A 15,447-nucleotide genomic window follows, 5' to 3' on the forward strand; every position below is an offset into this window, starting at 1 on the left:
ATAATTCTGTTTCTTAGGAGTACAAATCAAGACCTTATAAAGAGGGACAGCTTTTCAAGCAGGAATGCTCAGCATTTTCTGGAAACCATGTCCTTTTGACTTGCCATCTCAGTTACACTCACACTGGCTTTAGTCCTTTGTAAGAGGATGTGGAACATCAGCGGAAGTTGCAGTCACTTGTGTACAATAAAATTGTTACCAACAAGCAGGAATGTTGCAACCACCATTTTTTCCTTGCAAAATTATCTGGATATTCTTGTGGGGTTTTTTTTCTTCCCAAAACTCATGAGCAGAGGTCGTCCTACACATTCCCTGCTAATGAGTAAGTTCTCCCTTATTAAAGAAACCTAAAGAATGTTGTAGCTTTTTAATAATGAGAAAATTTGTCTCCTGTATGTGGTGGTTACTGAATGACTTCCTGCCTTCACCTTAAGTAAAGGCCCAAAAGGTTGGTGACAATACTTTCAACCCCTGCTCTTGCTTGCATCATTGAGGAGGAAACTCTGATGCCAGGGTCAGACATTTCTTTGAAGTGGACATGTTCAGCCCCACATCCTAACTCTTTTGACACAGAAAGGTGAAAATTAATAAGTTTCATCACTATGTATAGCATTAACAGTTTCAGGCAGTTAGCATGACAAATAAACCTTGCTTCTCATTTCTCAAGGATTGTTTCAGACTCCTCCATGAACCACTATCCCATGAGGAGCAAAGGATATGGTTCTTCTGGTGTGCTTTGTTGAATTCTTGCAACTAGGCTGATGCAAAGGAAGTGGTGGGATATGCACTGTGAATGAGGGAAGCTGGGGAGAGAGAAGCTGGATCATAGCAGGAAGAAAATAGGGGATGAGAGCAGTGGTAATGTGAGATTGCTTCAGCTCCTTGTGGAGTTGCAGCCTGGCATCTTAAGATTTCACAGCCTTGCTGTGGTTTTCACTGGCAGTCTTAGAGCTTCCCTCTCTCCTCTGTGTATACCTTCTGCTTGTTTTGTTCCTCCTGCTTACCTGTGCCACGGCAAAATGTACATGTATGTATCAACACAGACTTTAGGATGTTAGGAAAGATTAGGAATGAGTCTGCATTCACACACACATCCTTGCTTAAATGCAATGGTTCATCCCATTTCTACAATTTTGTAAAAATAATGAAGGCCTTGGAAGGCCTCTATTTGCATTGCCTAGATACTTTCAAATAAATTAATAATTCTTCTAATTAGTGTAGTCTTCTGTCAGAAAAGTGAGTGGCTTGAGCTAAAAGCATGTTTCTTTTTATTGTTTTGGTTAAAAGGTAAACAGTGCGTTTTGTTAGTTTTACTACCAGCACCTGTTGAATTACAGGTGATGTTTAAAGTTAACATTTTCTGTCTGCTGAGGATTAGTGCAAGACTTGTGCAAATCTTAAAGCATGGGCATACTGTTTAAATGAAGCTAGCTGGCATGTAGGTCTGTTGTTGGCTTGCAGCTTGAATGTAACGCTGAGCCTTGACTCTTTAAGCAATCTATAAGTTTTTGGAGACTGGTGTATTTTGGGGCTACAAGGAAGAAAGATCTTTGAATACTGCATTCATTTCAATGTGATTGCACATCTAGCCATGTTGACCTGAGATATATGTTGACAAAAAACTGAAATTCTTTCTATGCCTTTTTGCTGCTGTGATATCTGGTTTATTGCATAAGAGTACACATATATTTGTGCTTATCTTTACAGAAAATTTTGGCAGGGGTAGATGATCTGCAGCAAGTGAAGGCCCTAGAGATGCGAGTAGACACGAGAGAGATCAGCTTGGGGAACTTTGGTAAGAAAACACTTTATTTTCTGTTCATCATCTTGAATTTTCCTTTATGGTATCTTGACTGGGGATTCACTAACCAACAACCAGTGAAAAGTACTGTCCTTCTCAAGAGCTCTTGAAACAGGCTTTCCTCATACCTCACACTCTGTAATCTCTGTCTTCTTTGTGAGGCTCTGAATAGGACTGGAAACTCTGACAATGAGTGACATGACTTCTGTCTAAAGCTAATTAGTTTGTACAGATTTTTCTTGTATCATGTGGTAGGCCCTAAACAAGCATTTACTCTTGTCTTTAGTGAAACAGGAGCCAAAGGTCAGCTTCTCTCCACTATGAGATTTCCCTGTGACTGAGGAATTGCCTGTGGAATCAGGTGGCTTATGTTTCCAGGAGCTTGTCTTTGCACCCAGCCTCGCTGAGCTGTGCTGAAAATGAGCTGGAAGCAGGTCCTGCAGACATATCATTTTGATGAGCCCCAAGCAGTCCTAACACTTGTCATTCATTTTTATGTCATTATCACTGAACCAGGGAAGTGAGAAGTACTAGAGGAATTCCCTCTGTATCAGAGTTAATACTGAGAATATAAAGTCTTACTTTTTTTTTTCCAACACCAGCAATCATTTTCTGTCATGTGGATTCCTACCACACCTAAGTCCATCTTCTGCTATATTGAAGCTGAGTAACTAGTGCAGGGTAATATTTATTGTCTGTGCTAACAAGTAGCCACATCCCCAAAACTGTGTACCAGTGCTTTCAGGCAACCAGTTAATTTTTCATATGCAAATGACTAATGTAACAGCTGACTAGCTTTAATGGGTCTTTTGATGTCTATTTGTCAAGAATGTTTGAGCAAGAGCTGTGAAGGGGGCTTTTGTTTTATATATATAGCCCCTTTGTACTGGTTATTCTATTTATTTCATGAATAAGTCTCTTTCTCATAGGCACTTGATAATTTAAGGTAAATTCCATCCATTTCTTTCAGAGATCATAATCTATTCAATCATGTTTCAACTAATCCAGTTGATAAGGAAATCTCATTATGCTATTTCTATAATGCTCAAAAGTGGTGCTCCCATTCCTATGCCATTTTCCATTAGCTGTGACAGGCTAGCAAAATGTTTAATCTTCATCACTCTCTACTTCCCTTTCCTTTCCATTACTGGAATAAATCCCTTCTCCCCCATGGTTAGGCTTTTGCAACCTTTACAAAATACAGAATGCTATGTCCATGATGCAAATAATTTCCATCTTGTTTATCTCCCACTGTTCACACCAAGAGTTGGCCCTTGAGGGCCATAAAAACCAGCACCTGCAGGTCCCCAGTGCTTTTGAGAATAACAGAACATCAAGACCATTCTGAATTTCCCTCTGTTCTTTTTTTTTTTTAAGGTGCATTTCTGAGTTTTCTTCCTATGAAAATCTCTTTGCAAATGTCAGCAGGTGGCTAGGGCAGAAAGTTTACTTCCGTTTCTTTCAATTTTTTTTTTCACATGGCAGATGATGTTTAGGCACATGGAGTAGGGCCTAAATGTTTAGGGGTTTTGCAGAGCAGTTTGCACCTCCACTGTGAATGCTGCAAGCAGGACTGCTGTTGAAGATGTTGGGCTCATTGCTTGTACCCTGCTGGCTGCCTGCCCCTGGAACTCTGCTGCTGACCTGGTCTGTGTTCACAGGGGTCGGGAGAAATAGCCTGAGGAAAACAGTGGGGTAAGAAGCAGACCAGCTGGAATGACAAGCATTCTAGTGTGACAGGATGTAAAGCTTTCCCCCTATTAGGACAGTCAAGCAGCAGGAATATCCAGAGAGGTTTGGAGACTTCATCCTGGTAGATTTTCAAGTGGGTGGAGACCTGAACACCCTGATCTCACAGACAGCCTGGCTCTGAACAGGATGCTGGGCTTGAGACCTCCAACTGTTCCCTCCAGCCTGGACTGCTCGGTAATTTGGTGTTTCGTTTGAATTTCAAACCTGGCTAATAAGCTTTCTTTATACACATATTGAACCACTTCACCTTGCTCTCACTGTATTCCTTAGTTGTGGAAGTTGGGTAAGAGCATCTTTATCATCAGCAGATTTTTTGGATGATCAGTCCACACTCAGTAAACAATATTGTTTTGACTGGTTTTATGTGTAAAGATAAAATAGGCCAGGCAAGGTCTTAAATGGCCAGGTGAAAGTGTTAAAAGCTACAAGACTACACATAACTCTGAGTCACCTGGAACCTTGCAGCACTCAAATCCCAAATCTACACCACAGTTTTCACTTGAGAAACATTTCAAAGTTCACAGCCTATGTGAACACAAACACTCAGGGCCTAAAGATTTCCAGAGCGATTTAAAACTTGTTGATATTTTTCTTGAGACCATTCCATTTTGGGATGGTCTAAACTTTAAACCACCATCCCGTTAACCCTGTGCAGTTTGTCAGGTCTGCCTCTACAAAATGGCATGACATGGTGGGGAGGAAGAGTTACTTTTCTTAGGGACAAGGTATGGACTAAAACATGGAAAGATTGATATTGAAATATTTTCATGTGATCAGTCTTAAAATTAAGGCATCGTGCCAGAGCTTAAACCTGAATCTTTGCAGGGCTTGGGGTAATTGTTGAATTCTCTAGCTGTTTTCAGTGCACCTTGCTGAGTGACAGATGAAACCCTGAATGCCCTGGCAAGTCTTATATCCAGCTTTGCATATGTTGGAGTTGATTTCTGTGCTCCTCAGCTGCATGTAGACCTCAGTTTATGTTCAGAGGGACTATTTCCTTTTCAGTAGCTTATCCCTTCAGTTTTGATTGCTGACAGGTATGGAATTGCATTTATGACAAGCTCACAGAAATTCCTGTTGAAAATAACGGTGGGATAGAGTCATTTAAGACACTACATAGTCCTCTTCTTTCTAAGTAATTTTAATGGCTCCAAATCAAGTTACCCACAGTGCTGTTCGCTGGTCCTTATTGAATTGTTGCCTGCTGGTGGCAGACTAAGTTGATTACGTGTCTGGAGATTGCCACTTCCCTTGCAGGCATTTTATCAAGGCAAAGCTCTGCCAAGGCTTCACGAGTAGCCATGTGCTGTTTCTCATGCAGGGCCATCACCTCTTTCCTCTTGCCCTGCTTGTTGGTGCTCTGGGTGCAGAGCTGGGACACCTGTGCTGGCAGCCAGCATGGCAGCAGCAGGTGCTTGCACGGCCAGGGAGCAGCACAGAGGCTGCAGGAGCGAGTCTGGCACAGTGGTCCTGCCCAGGATGGTCTTGGCTTAGCTGCTGCTGACAAACTCGCTGAGCAAGGCTTGGACAGCCCCACAGCAGGGCTTGGGCAGGGTCTCCAGGAGTCACAAGTATGGACTGGGGCAGTGTGATTATATGAAACCTGCACTGATGTGTTTTCTGTGAGATCCCCATCTCAGGGAGCTCGACTGCAGCTGCCTTGGGTGTGCCTGAAAGGGCTGTGGTCTCACCTCCAGTTGTACTGCCCAGTTCACCTCAGAAATGTGCAAAAAAAAAGTGTGTGTAGAAATAGCATCAAAGTGATGTATCTTACTTGATCAAACACAGCTCAAGTGAACTCAACAGGCTCTTTAATTTGCATCTCAGGTTGCTCTTGCTGGAAGAGTACAGCCTGTTTTGATATGCCTGTTTTGTGTTGTAGGATCAACAAAGCACGATGGTTGCCTGGTGCCAATGCAAGCATATGTCAGCAGTTTCTTTTATTTGTTTTTCTCTAGTCCATATTCCAAAAGACACAAGTCAAGCCATGATGATTTTTTGTTAACAATAGAAAAACAAAGATATATGATGCTACCTAAAGAATACTTCATAATTCTTTAAGCAAGTGTTTGAAGTATTGTAATTTGTAGAATATCATAAAACCAGCATTTGGGCCACATTCTCTTTGCTCCCACTCAGTTTTCTGAATGTCACCAGCTGTACCAAGGCACCTTGGAAAGACATCTACACTGCCACCCTGCCTGTGAAGTGCAGCACTTCAGGCTTTGTTGTTGAGTGTATGTGTCTATCACTTTCATTCACCTCACTTTGATTTCTTTCTGCCCTTTCATTTAGTTTTGTTCCACTGGTAGCATAGAATGGTTTAACACTAGTACATTGTTGGTGGGTAGTAATTTCAGAGCCGTGTAACAAAACCAGTCCTTAGTGAAAGGGAATCATAGACAGATGAGATAACGCTGCTGGTCATTCTGAATTCTCAGCCTTGCTCTGCAATCATCAGCATTTCTGTGGACCATTCTTGTTTTTAAAAATAAAAATTACACAAAGGAAGGATAACTGTACCGTGTGTACTTCTAAAATTAATATTAGAAATTAATACTATTGTGTTTTAGAGTATTTTTGTATGTTAGTATCATGTGTCCTTGCTCTGAGGAAAGATGCCATGAGAGTTAAAATTAAGAAAATTAGAAATACACTGTTACACTGGAATAAGTATCTTGTCACCTTCATTTTACAATTTTCTCTTCCTAATTTAAACTTCTGGCCTCTAATCTATTTATAAGTATTTGGGACTCTAAAAACCAGCAAAATCAATGAAACAATGAATTCTTAGCACCAAAGAACAATTACATATTGATATATAACTTACAAGGAAGAACCTGCAGACTTGCAGGAATACTTTGTAGAATATTGCTGGCAGAATTTTGCACCACCACACATTGTATACTTCTATTTCAAGCTTGTAAACCACACATTAAAGTGTAACACTGTACAACTTCCCAGGGATAGATTGCACCAAAGTGCAAAAAAAATCTGAAATGGAGGATCAAGTTACAATAATGAACTAAACAGATGTGAAATTATATTATCAGCCTGTCACTTGGCCTCTTTGGATCCTTTAATGGTTGCTTCTTTCCTGAGCCAGGCCTAAATGCATTCAGTGAAAAGCTCTTTCTTGAGCAAGTCTCTCCATTTCTCTTGACTCCTCATTCAAATCTTCTGCTTAGCACTAGCCCTTAAAACTCCTTTGCTTTGCAGTGCTTTGCATCAGCCTTTGCTTGGTAACCCTTTTACATCTCTGACTGAAGCCATGGCACTATCACTCAGTTTTCAGCTGGGATTGGGGAGGCTACTGCATCCCTCTCCTTTTTGCCTTTAACACTCCAGGGGATGACATTTAATCTCTCAGTCCTTGTCAGAAACAGGATAGAAATATTTTAGAGTCTAGATTTTATTTTTTTTCAGGGAGGGAATTTCTTAGGCCATGATTTATATCTGAGTGAGTCTTTGCTCAGTAGCTAGTATGACTGCTGTTAGTAATTAACAGAGATCCTAATATTTTCTCTGCCAGGACTCCAAATTATTTTGTTGCCATATACTTGTTTGACATGAGAAAGCATACCCTGCAGGATGAGGACTGCGTGTTCTAATTTGTTCTTAATTTTTGTGGATTGTGGAAAATGCTTGAAAAACAAGGTTAAAAAATTGCACAGTGTGTTTTGAATTTTTTGTATTTTCAAAAGTGCTTTGCAAAGACATGAACTTAAATACTTGCAGTACTGCATGAAGATCAATATGTGCATTATGATCACTCCAAAATAACATGAGATGTGGATAATGCTTCTATTAAAACATGATTTATTAAAATGTTTTTGACATAAATGCTCTTGTTCTCTTTGGGGAATGAACAGCATGACCTCCTTTGTTTGCTTTTGAGATCCCACTCCCCTTTCTTCTTTTTTTATCCTTTGCAAAGCACTCAACTGGTGTCCTTCTGGACATTGGTAAATCACCCTTGCCAGACAGTGGTTACTCAGAGAACTCATAAAAATATTTGCTGAGAACATATTTTAATGTTTCAGCAATGATCCAGTTTGTCTAAAGTTGGTATTACTTCTACATGGTTGCATGTTATGCTGGGAGATGCTCACCAGCCTTGAGTAAATGCTGCTGGTGGGAATGGGTAAACATTTGCTACTGTCCATAAGAAATGGTGCTTATGTCTAAATTATTCTATAGCTTGGAGGGATTTGGTGTATGATTTTGGTTCAGAGATACCTTTAGAGTGAATCAAAAAGGCAAATGTCTCTCAGGGATACAAAAAAAAAAGCACATTAGTTAAAGTAATAACAACGGAATATTGAGGGTTTTATAGGTATGAAACTTGTACAATTCAATGGTAAACAATGGTAAACAATTGTATCCAGAAAATTAAAATAAGAAAGCAATGCTTTGTAAAATGTAGCATTTGGGGGAACTGTGAACTATAAAAGATGGTGTTGTGACTATGGATCATTATGTGTTTGCTGTTTGATTCAAAGTTATATTTTGAAGAAGTGTTTCTTGGCTGTGTATCCAGTAAGTCCATCACTACTTGCCATTAAATAGGTCATGGAATGCTATACTCTAAAGTATCCCTTAGCTCTGCAGAGTATCACTCAGTTAAAAGTCAGTCAGGATGGGGAATCAGACCAAAGAAAACAGTCACACATGAAGCCAGTTTCTTGTCTGTCCGGCAAGGTGCCATATCAGAATTTCCAGTGAGGGGTTCAAAAATTGTAATTGGGTAGTCGTGCAGACAATACATATATGTTTCAAAAATGCAAAGGATTAAATAGTTTTTGAGTGAAATAATCTCACTGATTTTCTTAGAAGTCCAGCACAGGCCTGCCAGAAACAGCTAAGAAATACTTGTAAAATTAGATGCTTCAACTTGTAATTATCGTAATTTTCCTTTACTCTAATCCCAGATCAGCAAAGTGATTCTTTATTCTGTTCTCACAGGTGTGCATCTGCCTAATCTGAGAGAACTGAAGTTGAACAATAGCTTGCTTGTATCTGTGAGGTAAGAAATGAATGATTCTGTGAAATAAATATAAAGAACAACAGCTCTCAATTTTATTTAAGTGATAAAATCTTCATTTGTGCTGCTTTCATTCCTTCCATTTCTCCATTCTGTGATAATAAATTAGGTTATGAATATATGCTCCACTACCACAGAAATTTAAGGATGGGGCCTGATCTGGAATAAATCAGTGTAGCTGAAATGGTGCCAATGAATTAGCCCTCGTTTTCCACCAGGGAAGTTCCTGCTGTGCTGAAGTCCGTGGAAATTTGTTGCACATTTGAAAGGAGCTGAAAGTTCCCCTCTTATCTCTAGGTGCTTGGATTTCAGTGTTTCAGCCTTTGGGCTTTTACTGTGCACAGTAGCCTGTTCTGTACAGGTCAGACCAGTTCCTCAGCTGATGAAAATCACTTTGGCTTTACTGAAGTCAATGCAATCAGGTTTATGAGAGCTGCTGTGAAGCCTGCATCTCCCTGGCTGGCTGAGCTGCAGGAAAACATCACATTTTCTCCCAGACAGCTGGGGGGAGTTGGTTGGTTGGAAAGGTAGAAGTGAAAACCATCACAATGAGGAGCAGAGCCGTCTTCTCTCTCCTGTGCTGATATCTGTATGACCCTTGCTAATTAATACAAAGTATAAATCACAGTTCATATCAGAAAAAGGCTGTGTAAAAGGCTCTGTTTTAAATAGGACTGCTCTCTGGCTTTGTATGGTTATCTACTAAACTCATGGGATAAAAAGTAGTGGGTTTGCCAATTATTTTTAAGAGAACAGGTGCTGACATAAGAAATGGCAATAACTGCTTCTTGGTCTCTCTGAAATATCTAATGAACTTCAGTTGCTACACTTTGATTTTACTTATCCTTGTTCTGGTGATGACATGAAGTATCTGCAGTCTAAATTTTGTTTTTCTTGCCTTCTAATCCATAACATGTAAAAGTGGTGATTCTACATTGCTGCAATTATTTTAATGGCAACCAACAATTTTTATAAGCATGAAATTGCTCCATTATTGTAATGGAGGAGTAAGAAGTGGGTGAAAAAATTTAAATTTTGACAATATTAAGAGATATTCTATTAAAAAAGAAAAATATAAAAAGTGTGTTTTAGTTTGATCAAAACTCCATATTCTCTTAAAATGTGTCAACAGAAAACCTTTTGATTAGCTGTTAGTACTGAATATAAGAATGCTGTTCAGGAAAACTAAACTGCTTGATTCATGGTTTTAGCAGGATTTTGCACCTGTATTCTGAGACTAATTTCGGTCATGAAAAGTTTTAGCAAACCGTTTTCTTTGACCTGACACTCTTTGTGGACCTTGATGCAGGGAATGCTTGGTCTCAAGTTGAGTTTTGGTTTGATTTACTCTAATGTAAATATGTTTGGGCTTGGATATCAAGTGTAATACTGTGATGATTCCCAGGCACTCCAGCCTAGGAGCTGTTCCTTCTGTGTGGCAGTTAAATGCAAATGTCAGGGAATAGGTAAAGGAGGAAGAAGATTTTTGTTGGCTCTCCCAGAGATTAACTCACTCTGTATAGTTACAGCAGTAGCTTTGCTTTATTAATTCCCTTCTTTGACAATCTGTCATTGATGAGCACAAATCATTTAAGGGCACATCCCATGCAAGCCCAGCCTTGTCCTTGAACTTCATTTTTCGATGTCTGCATCATGTCAATTTAATGCCCATTACAGCAGCATTGCTGCCACAGCAGTGGTGATGCCTGCTATGCCTATTGTAACATAGCTGCTCCCATTCCAGAGGCTGCTGCCATTTACTCCAAAATTCAGAATCTTATTTCTGAATTAATCTTCTTGATATTTGAATTCTGTCCAAAAAGTGATTATTTTGTTTTATTCAACTAAACCTTGCAAATGGGGCTATTGAGGATGACAGAAAAAATTGTTCTTCCTTCTTACTGAAAGTAATTCCCACAGATTTTGCCAACCATAAGGTCAGAATCATTGTGGTTGTAATTTGAAAGTGGGCAGCAGATAGCAGGAAATGTCTTGTAAGATCCAACTGGAAGATTGGTTTTATTTACTGAAAATAAGTAAATAAAACTTACTTTTTATAAGGCAGAGACAGAAAAGCAGAAAAAAAAATAGAGGGTGTTTTGTATATACTTGGGATGCTAAAAGCAGACATTATTTTCATTCTATTTTATGTTATAAAAGCATATTCTGGTGAATCATTATGAAGAAAAGGCTGTCAGTGTGCATGCATGAGTGGGTAATAAGATGGGAGACTGTGCTTTGTCACTTTATTTTTGCTTTGTCTTGTCTTGCAGAGTAGGATTGCCTAATTATTTTGGGATGAAATGAAACTAAAACTTTTTTCTTTTTTTTCATTTTGAAAATGGAAGAAAAATTGGTTTGATAGATGTCAAAATGAAGGTTTATCATACTGACTTTAGTTACTGATTTTTTTTAAGGCATTTATTCTTGTCAACCTCACGTAGGAACTTGAGTTGTGAGGGTGCTGAGGTGTGCGTTGCCATGCACTGTTCAATGGAAATCAAAGGAGTCATGTTCTGGCCGTGAGGAATCAAGGTGTTCTTGTATTACAGTTTTCTATGGGAGTGCAAGGCTTGCTACATCAGCAAGTTTGGATATTGGCTTCTCCTGGTAGTCCCTCAAGAAGTTGTGACTCCTTTGATGTGGTATGTGTTTGAGCTACCTTACTTGTAAATTCATGGTCCATCCCCAATCCTCCTAAAGCTTGCATGACCTTTGAATACTTGAAACTTTGAAAGGATACCATTATCAACTATTTAATTTAATCCAGAAGGAAAATATATCCAAGTTTATTTGTAGATAATCAATCTCGACAGTTGAAAGGAAATTTCTTTCTTGGCTGTTTCTGGGTTTTGGTTTTCTACTGGCCCTTTGCTAAAGGGAGCATCTCTGGAAAATCCAGGGTACTGTGAAAAGAAAATAGTTAATATTGTTGTTAATTTTGTACATCGCAATAACTTCATTATGTCCTTGTTTGGTGACCTTCACACATTTGCTAGCAACTGAGAAATTAAAGATTTATGAATGATAATTGAGGTTGAAAAGTCAAGCCTATTCTGAAGAGTGCCTGCTAAAATATGCTGATTTGGGGGTTTTTGGGGGGGGGGTTGTTTGTTTGATTGCCTTTTGTTTGGCTTTTTGTTTGGTTGGTTTTGGGTTTTTGTTTTGGTTCTGGTTTTTGTTTGTTGGTTTGGGTTTGGATTTTTTTGTTTGGTTGGGGGTTTTTTGGGTTTTTTTTGCGATGGCCATGGTGTTCATTTTTTAAATACTTCCAGTAAAAGAACTATATTCCAAGGCCAATGAATTACTGCTTCTGCTTTGGCATGTAGCCTATGTATTTTTTTTATCAGATTGCTTTTATTCTCAATTCAGGGATGAATGAAAAGATCTGTTTAAAAATGTTTAGATAGGTATCTTTACGAAAGGGCTTTTAAATCAGGCAGGGGAATCTTAGGACCTGATTCCCATAAGTTTCCAGAAGAAGCTGTTTCAGCAGCTGAAGTTCATTTCCTCCCGTTCAGCACCACACATTGTAGCCAGCAGGAGAGTGATCTCCTCTCAGGGCTTCTCGAGGAACTGCTTCTGACAGAGAGAGGCTGTCATGTTCTAAGTGAGATGAAATGCAGAGACTGCAAGTGAGGGGACAAAAGTGAGTATGGAGGATATAGGGAAAGGAAAGCAGATTTTCTTCATCCAGATTGAGTTAACATTTCACTGCTGCTGTTCTCTAACTGGCCTTGCACTACTGCAGAAGCATCTCCCAGAACAAGAGAGAAGTAATCCTGGTCTCTTTCAGTCAGTAAAATCCTCAGGAGGTTCAAATGAACAAGGTGCAGAGTACATTCAAAAGCAACAACTCTTATGCTTTTATGAGCCTTAGGTTGTTGGTTTGTTTTTTTAACACCAGCTCCCAGAGACAAGACTAGCAATACAGGAGTCTCTGTATTCACATTTTGAAATGTTTTGAGCCCTCTTGGCTATGAAAAACATAACTGTAAATATGAGCCAAGTGATTTGAGTAAAGATTTTACTGATCATTTTATGACTTTAAGAAACCAGAGCCAAACCAATTCTTTCTTAATTCAGGGTAAGGGCTCTAAAGTCATGTTTAAAAGTATTTTTTGAGACTTCAATCAGGATCTTTAGGTGTTTTAACTTAGCAATAAACCTCCTTTTAACCCAAGAAAGAGTTTAAGGAAATAAAATATCTTCTGTTTTTAAAGCCACAAGAAGTTTGCCTTCAGTGGCATTGCTCACAAGCTGAAAATTAAACATTGTTCCAATTGCTTTGCTGGATCTGGATCAAGTTACATTACACTGTATAAGACTGAGACATGACACTGATCACCCCAAAATTTGATGTACTGTTGATAGTATGTCTAGGCACTATCTATCTTCTGGATAGTTCAATTTGCATTTAAAAAAAATCATTAAAATCAGTTCAGTTTGCATTACAGGTGCAAATGTTTGTCAATAAATGATGTATTTGTGTTACAGCAGTTTCTTGCTGTGTCTAGCAGGGAATCAGGGTGCTCTTGCTCTAGGCTGTTCTTACCCATGAAGTCAGAGAGCCACTGCTCTAATTTGGCTGGGGTGAATCCCTTCATATCCTTGTTTCAGCACCCAGAGCATCACTGTTTACTTTCGTATTCATATTTCAGGATGGGAAAAGCATTTACTTTCACATTCAGGCTAGTTTCTGTGGGAAGTGTTCCTGTTAATTCTTTTGTGTAGCTGGACTGAAAGTCCTTCAGCAGTTAAAATTGTGATGAAGTCTATCTTAAGAACATGTTCTTTGAAGACTTCAAGTGCTTTCCAGGAGCTAGGAAGGCATTTAAATTGAATCTTAATCTCTGTATTAATGAGTCTTCTCTGTATTAGTGCCTGCAGATCCCTGGGAGTATTACAAACCTGGGCAAAATTGCTGTGACCTCAAGTTTCATTTAGCATTGATGGTTTTAAGGATATTCATATTATTGATAACAAGTAATGATTTTGGGACAGAAATACAGCATCCTTTAGTTGAGTGGATTATTTTCAGAAAGGCACAATCAGCCTGTCTGCCTTTAGCCCTAGGGAAATCTGATGGCATTGGCCACTTATCTGTCCTGGGTAGACCTCTGGTTTAATTTCACCAGCTCAGGTGCCCAAAGAAGAAAATGTGTCTTTGTGACCTTAGATATCAGGGAATCTGACAGGCTGATTCCCCAGCAAGGGAAGCTGAACTTTTTCTGTACAAATGCACAGATGGAGCTCAGGCTCCATTCTGCAGCAAGCACAGAGGACACCAGAGCAAGTCTGTAGCCTTGCAGTGTCTTTCCATGGTTCTCAGCATCAGCACCCCATTTCCTGAAGCCTTCCCCAGCTGAAATTCCCCTGCCTTCTGTGTCAGACTGCCAGGTGCAGGGTGTCCCTGTAAGGAAGGGGATGACGAGGCAGGACCTGCCCTTGTTTGAGTCTCCTGGCTGTGGCAGAGTTGGTGAGGAGGGTGCAGCGCATCTCTCTCCTCACAGAACAGAGAGGATCTGCTCCCATTGTCATCTGAGCAGTTCCATGGCAGCAGGTTTCTTCCCCCAGGACACCTCTATCATGTTTCTATTTTGTGACTGCCATACAATGCAGGGCATAAAAACCATCACAGGATCAGCACAGATCACAGCAACACTTTGTGCATCGTGAACATGGCTAGTGAGAAAGCAAAGTAAATAAGTAATAGCTAATGTGTGCAGGAAGGCTGCCAGTGAACTCCTGCAAGGTAAGACAAGCCCATTACATAATTGTGCTCCTTCTTTGCCCACCATCTGAATAGGCACTCCACTCTGAGTTTATTTGGTAAAAAGTGGCCTTGTTTTCAGGATGTTTTCTCATGCCTTGCACCTATCAAGCTGAACCAGGTCTTAAAAAGAAGTACAGCTCAGCTCCTGGCTTAGCTGTTGTTTCTACAGCATCCTGGGTTAGCTGTATTTTCCATCTCACTTGCTTATTTTATCCTGGGCAGACAGTCTTCTGATTGAGTTGTGTGTAAGGCTTTGCCTAATGGTATCATGCTCTTGCTTATATGCTCTGGATGGATATGATAAATAAAACTGTCAGTAGTAACTAGCAGATTTCTGCCAGCAAATAAGTACTTATGTGCCTGGCTATTAGGCAGTTTGCAGCTGCTCTGTTTCAGTTGTCAGTGTCAGGGTTCACATATGAAAATTTACACCTAAATATTAATTTTATCCAATGATGAGAAAAAAATTGTAAAAATCATGGTGTGAGAAATACCAAAGAAGAGGGCTGGGGAGCAACAGTAATTAGCCCATTGCCAGTGGAACTGTTAAGGAAGCTTTCCTGTCTGACCATCCAGGAGCCACTCTGGCAGAAACACTCACACCACCCGAAATTTTCACTGCTGGCATTGACGTCCCTTCAGAGTGAGCAGCTCCAGTGACCCCAGGGGTGCCCTTCTTGGCTCCCTGCACACCCCACACTCACACAGTCAGACAGGATTTCCCTACTGGTTCAACCCTGGGTTTCCCACAGCAGAGTCCCAGATGTTTGGATCCTTAGAGGAATTTAATTGTGGCACAATAACACAAAAACAGCTTAAGCTGGGTGCCTCCTTCCTGAACAGAATCCAGCTGTGAAAAGATTGTCTTTGTGGAAAGACTTTGTGGAAATAAGAAAATAATCAGCACCAGTTTAATGGGTTTGTAGGTTGTTTTGATTCTCTCCTACAAGGGAATTGCTTCTCCGCAACTTGTTTGATTTTTTTTTTTAATTGAAAGTAATTACGTTCAGTGGGAAAATACTTTCTTGGAATGCAAGATAAATGCTGATTTTAAAAAATGAAGGAATCAGGTTG

The 15,447-nt window shown here is 39.8% G+C and overlaps 1 protein-coding gene across 8 annotated transcripts in view; it reads left to right on the forward strand.

The window, feature by feature from the left end:
* The window catches only part of LRRC56 (leucine rich repeat containing 56), a 58,813-nt gene that overhangs the window by 18,983 nt on the left and 24,383 nt on the right, over window positions 1-15,447 (forward strand). For 5 of the 8 annotated variants that reach the window (XM_064425094.1, XM_064425092.1, XM_064425093.1 and 2 more), the window contains exons 4-5: window positions 1,708-1,795; window positions 8,519-8,579. In XM_064425094.1, coding sequence (XP_064281164.1) covers window positions 1,708-1,795; window positions 8,519-8,579 — 149 coding nt within the window. Of the gene's footprint in view, window positions 1-1,707; window positions 1,796-8,518; window positions 8,580-15,447 lie in introns of those variants that run through there. The other 3 variants (XM_064425099.1, XM_064425098.1, XM_064425097.1) reach the window with 2 other exon arrangements.

The sequence above is a fragment of the Passer domesticus genome, chromosome 6 (genome assembly GCF_036417665.1).
Source record: "Passer domesticus isolate bPasDom1 chromosome 6, bPasDom1.hap1, whole genome shotgun sequence".
Taxonomy (NCBI): domain Eukaryota; kingdom Metazoa; phylum Chordata; class Aves; order Passeriformes; family Passeridae; genus Passer; species Passer domesticus.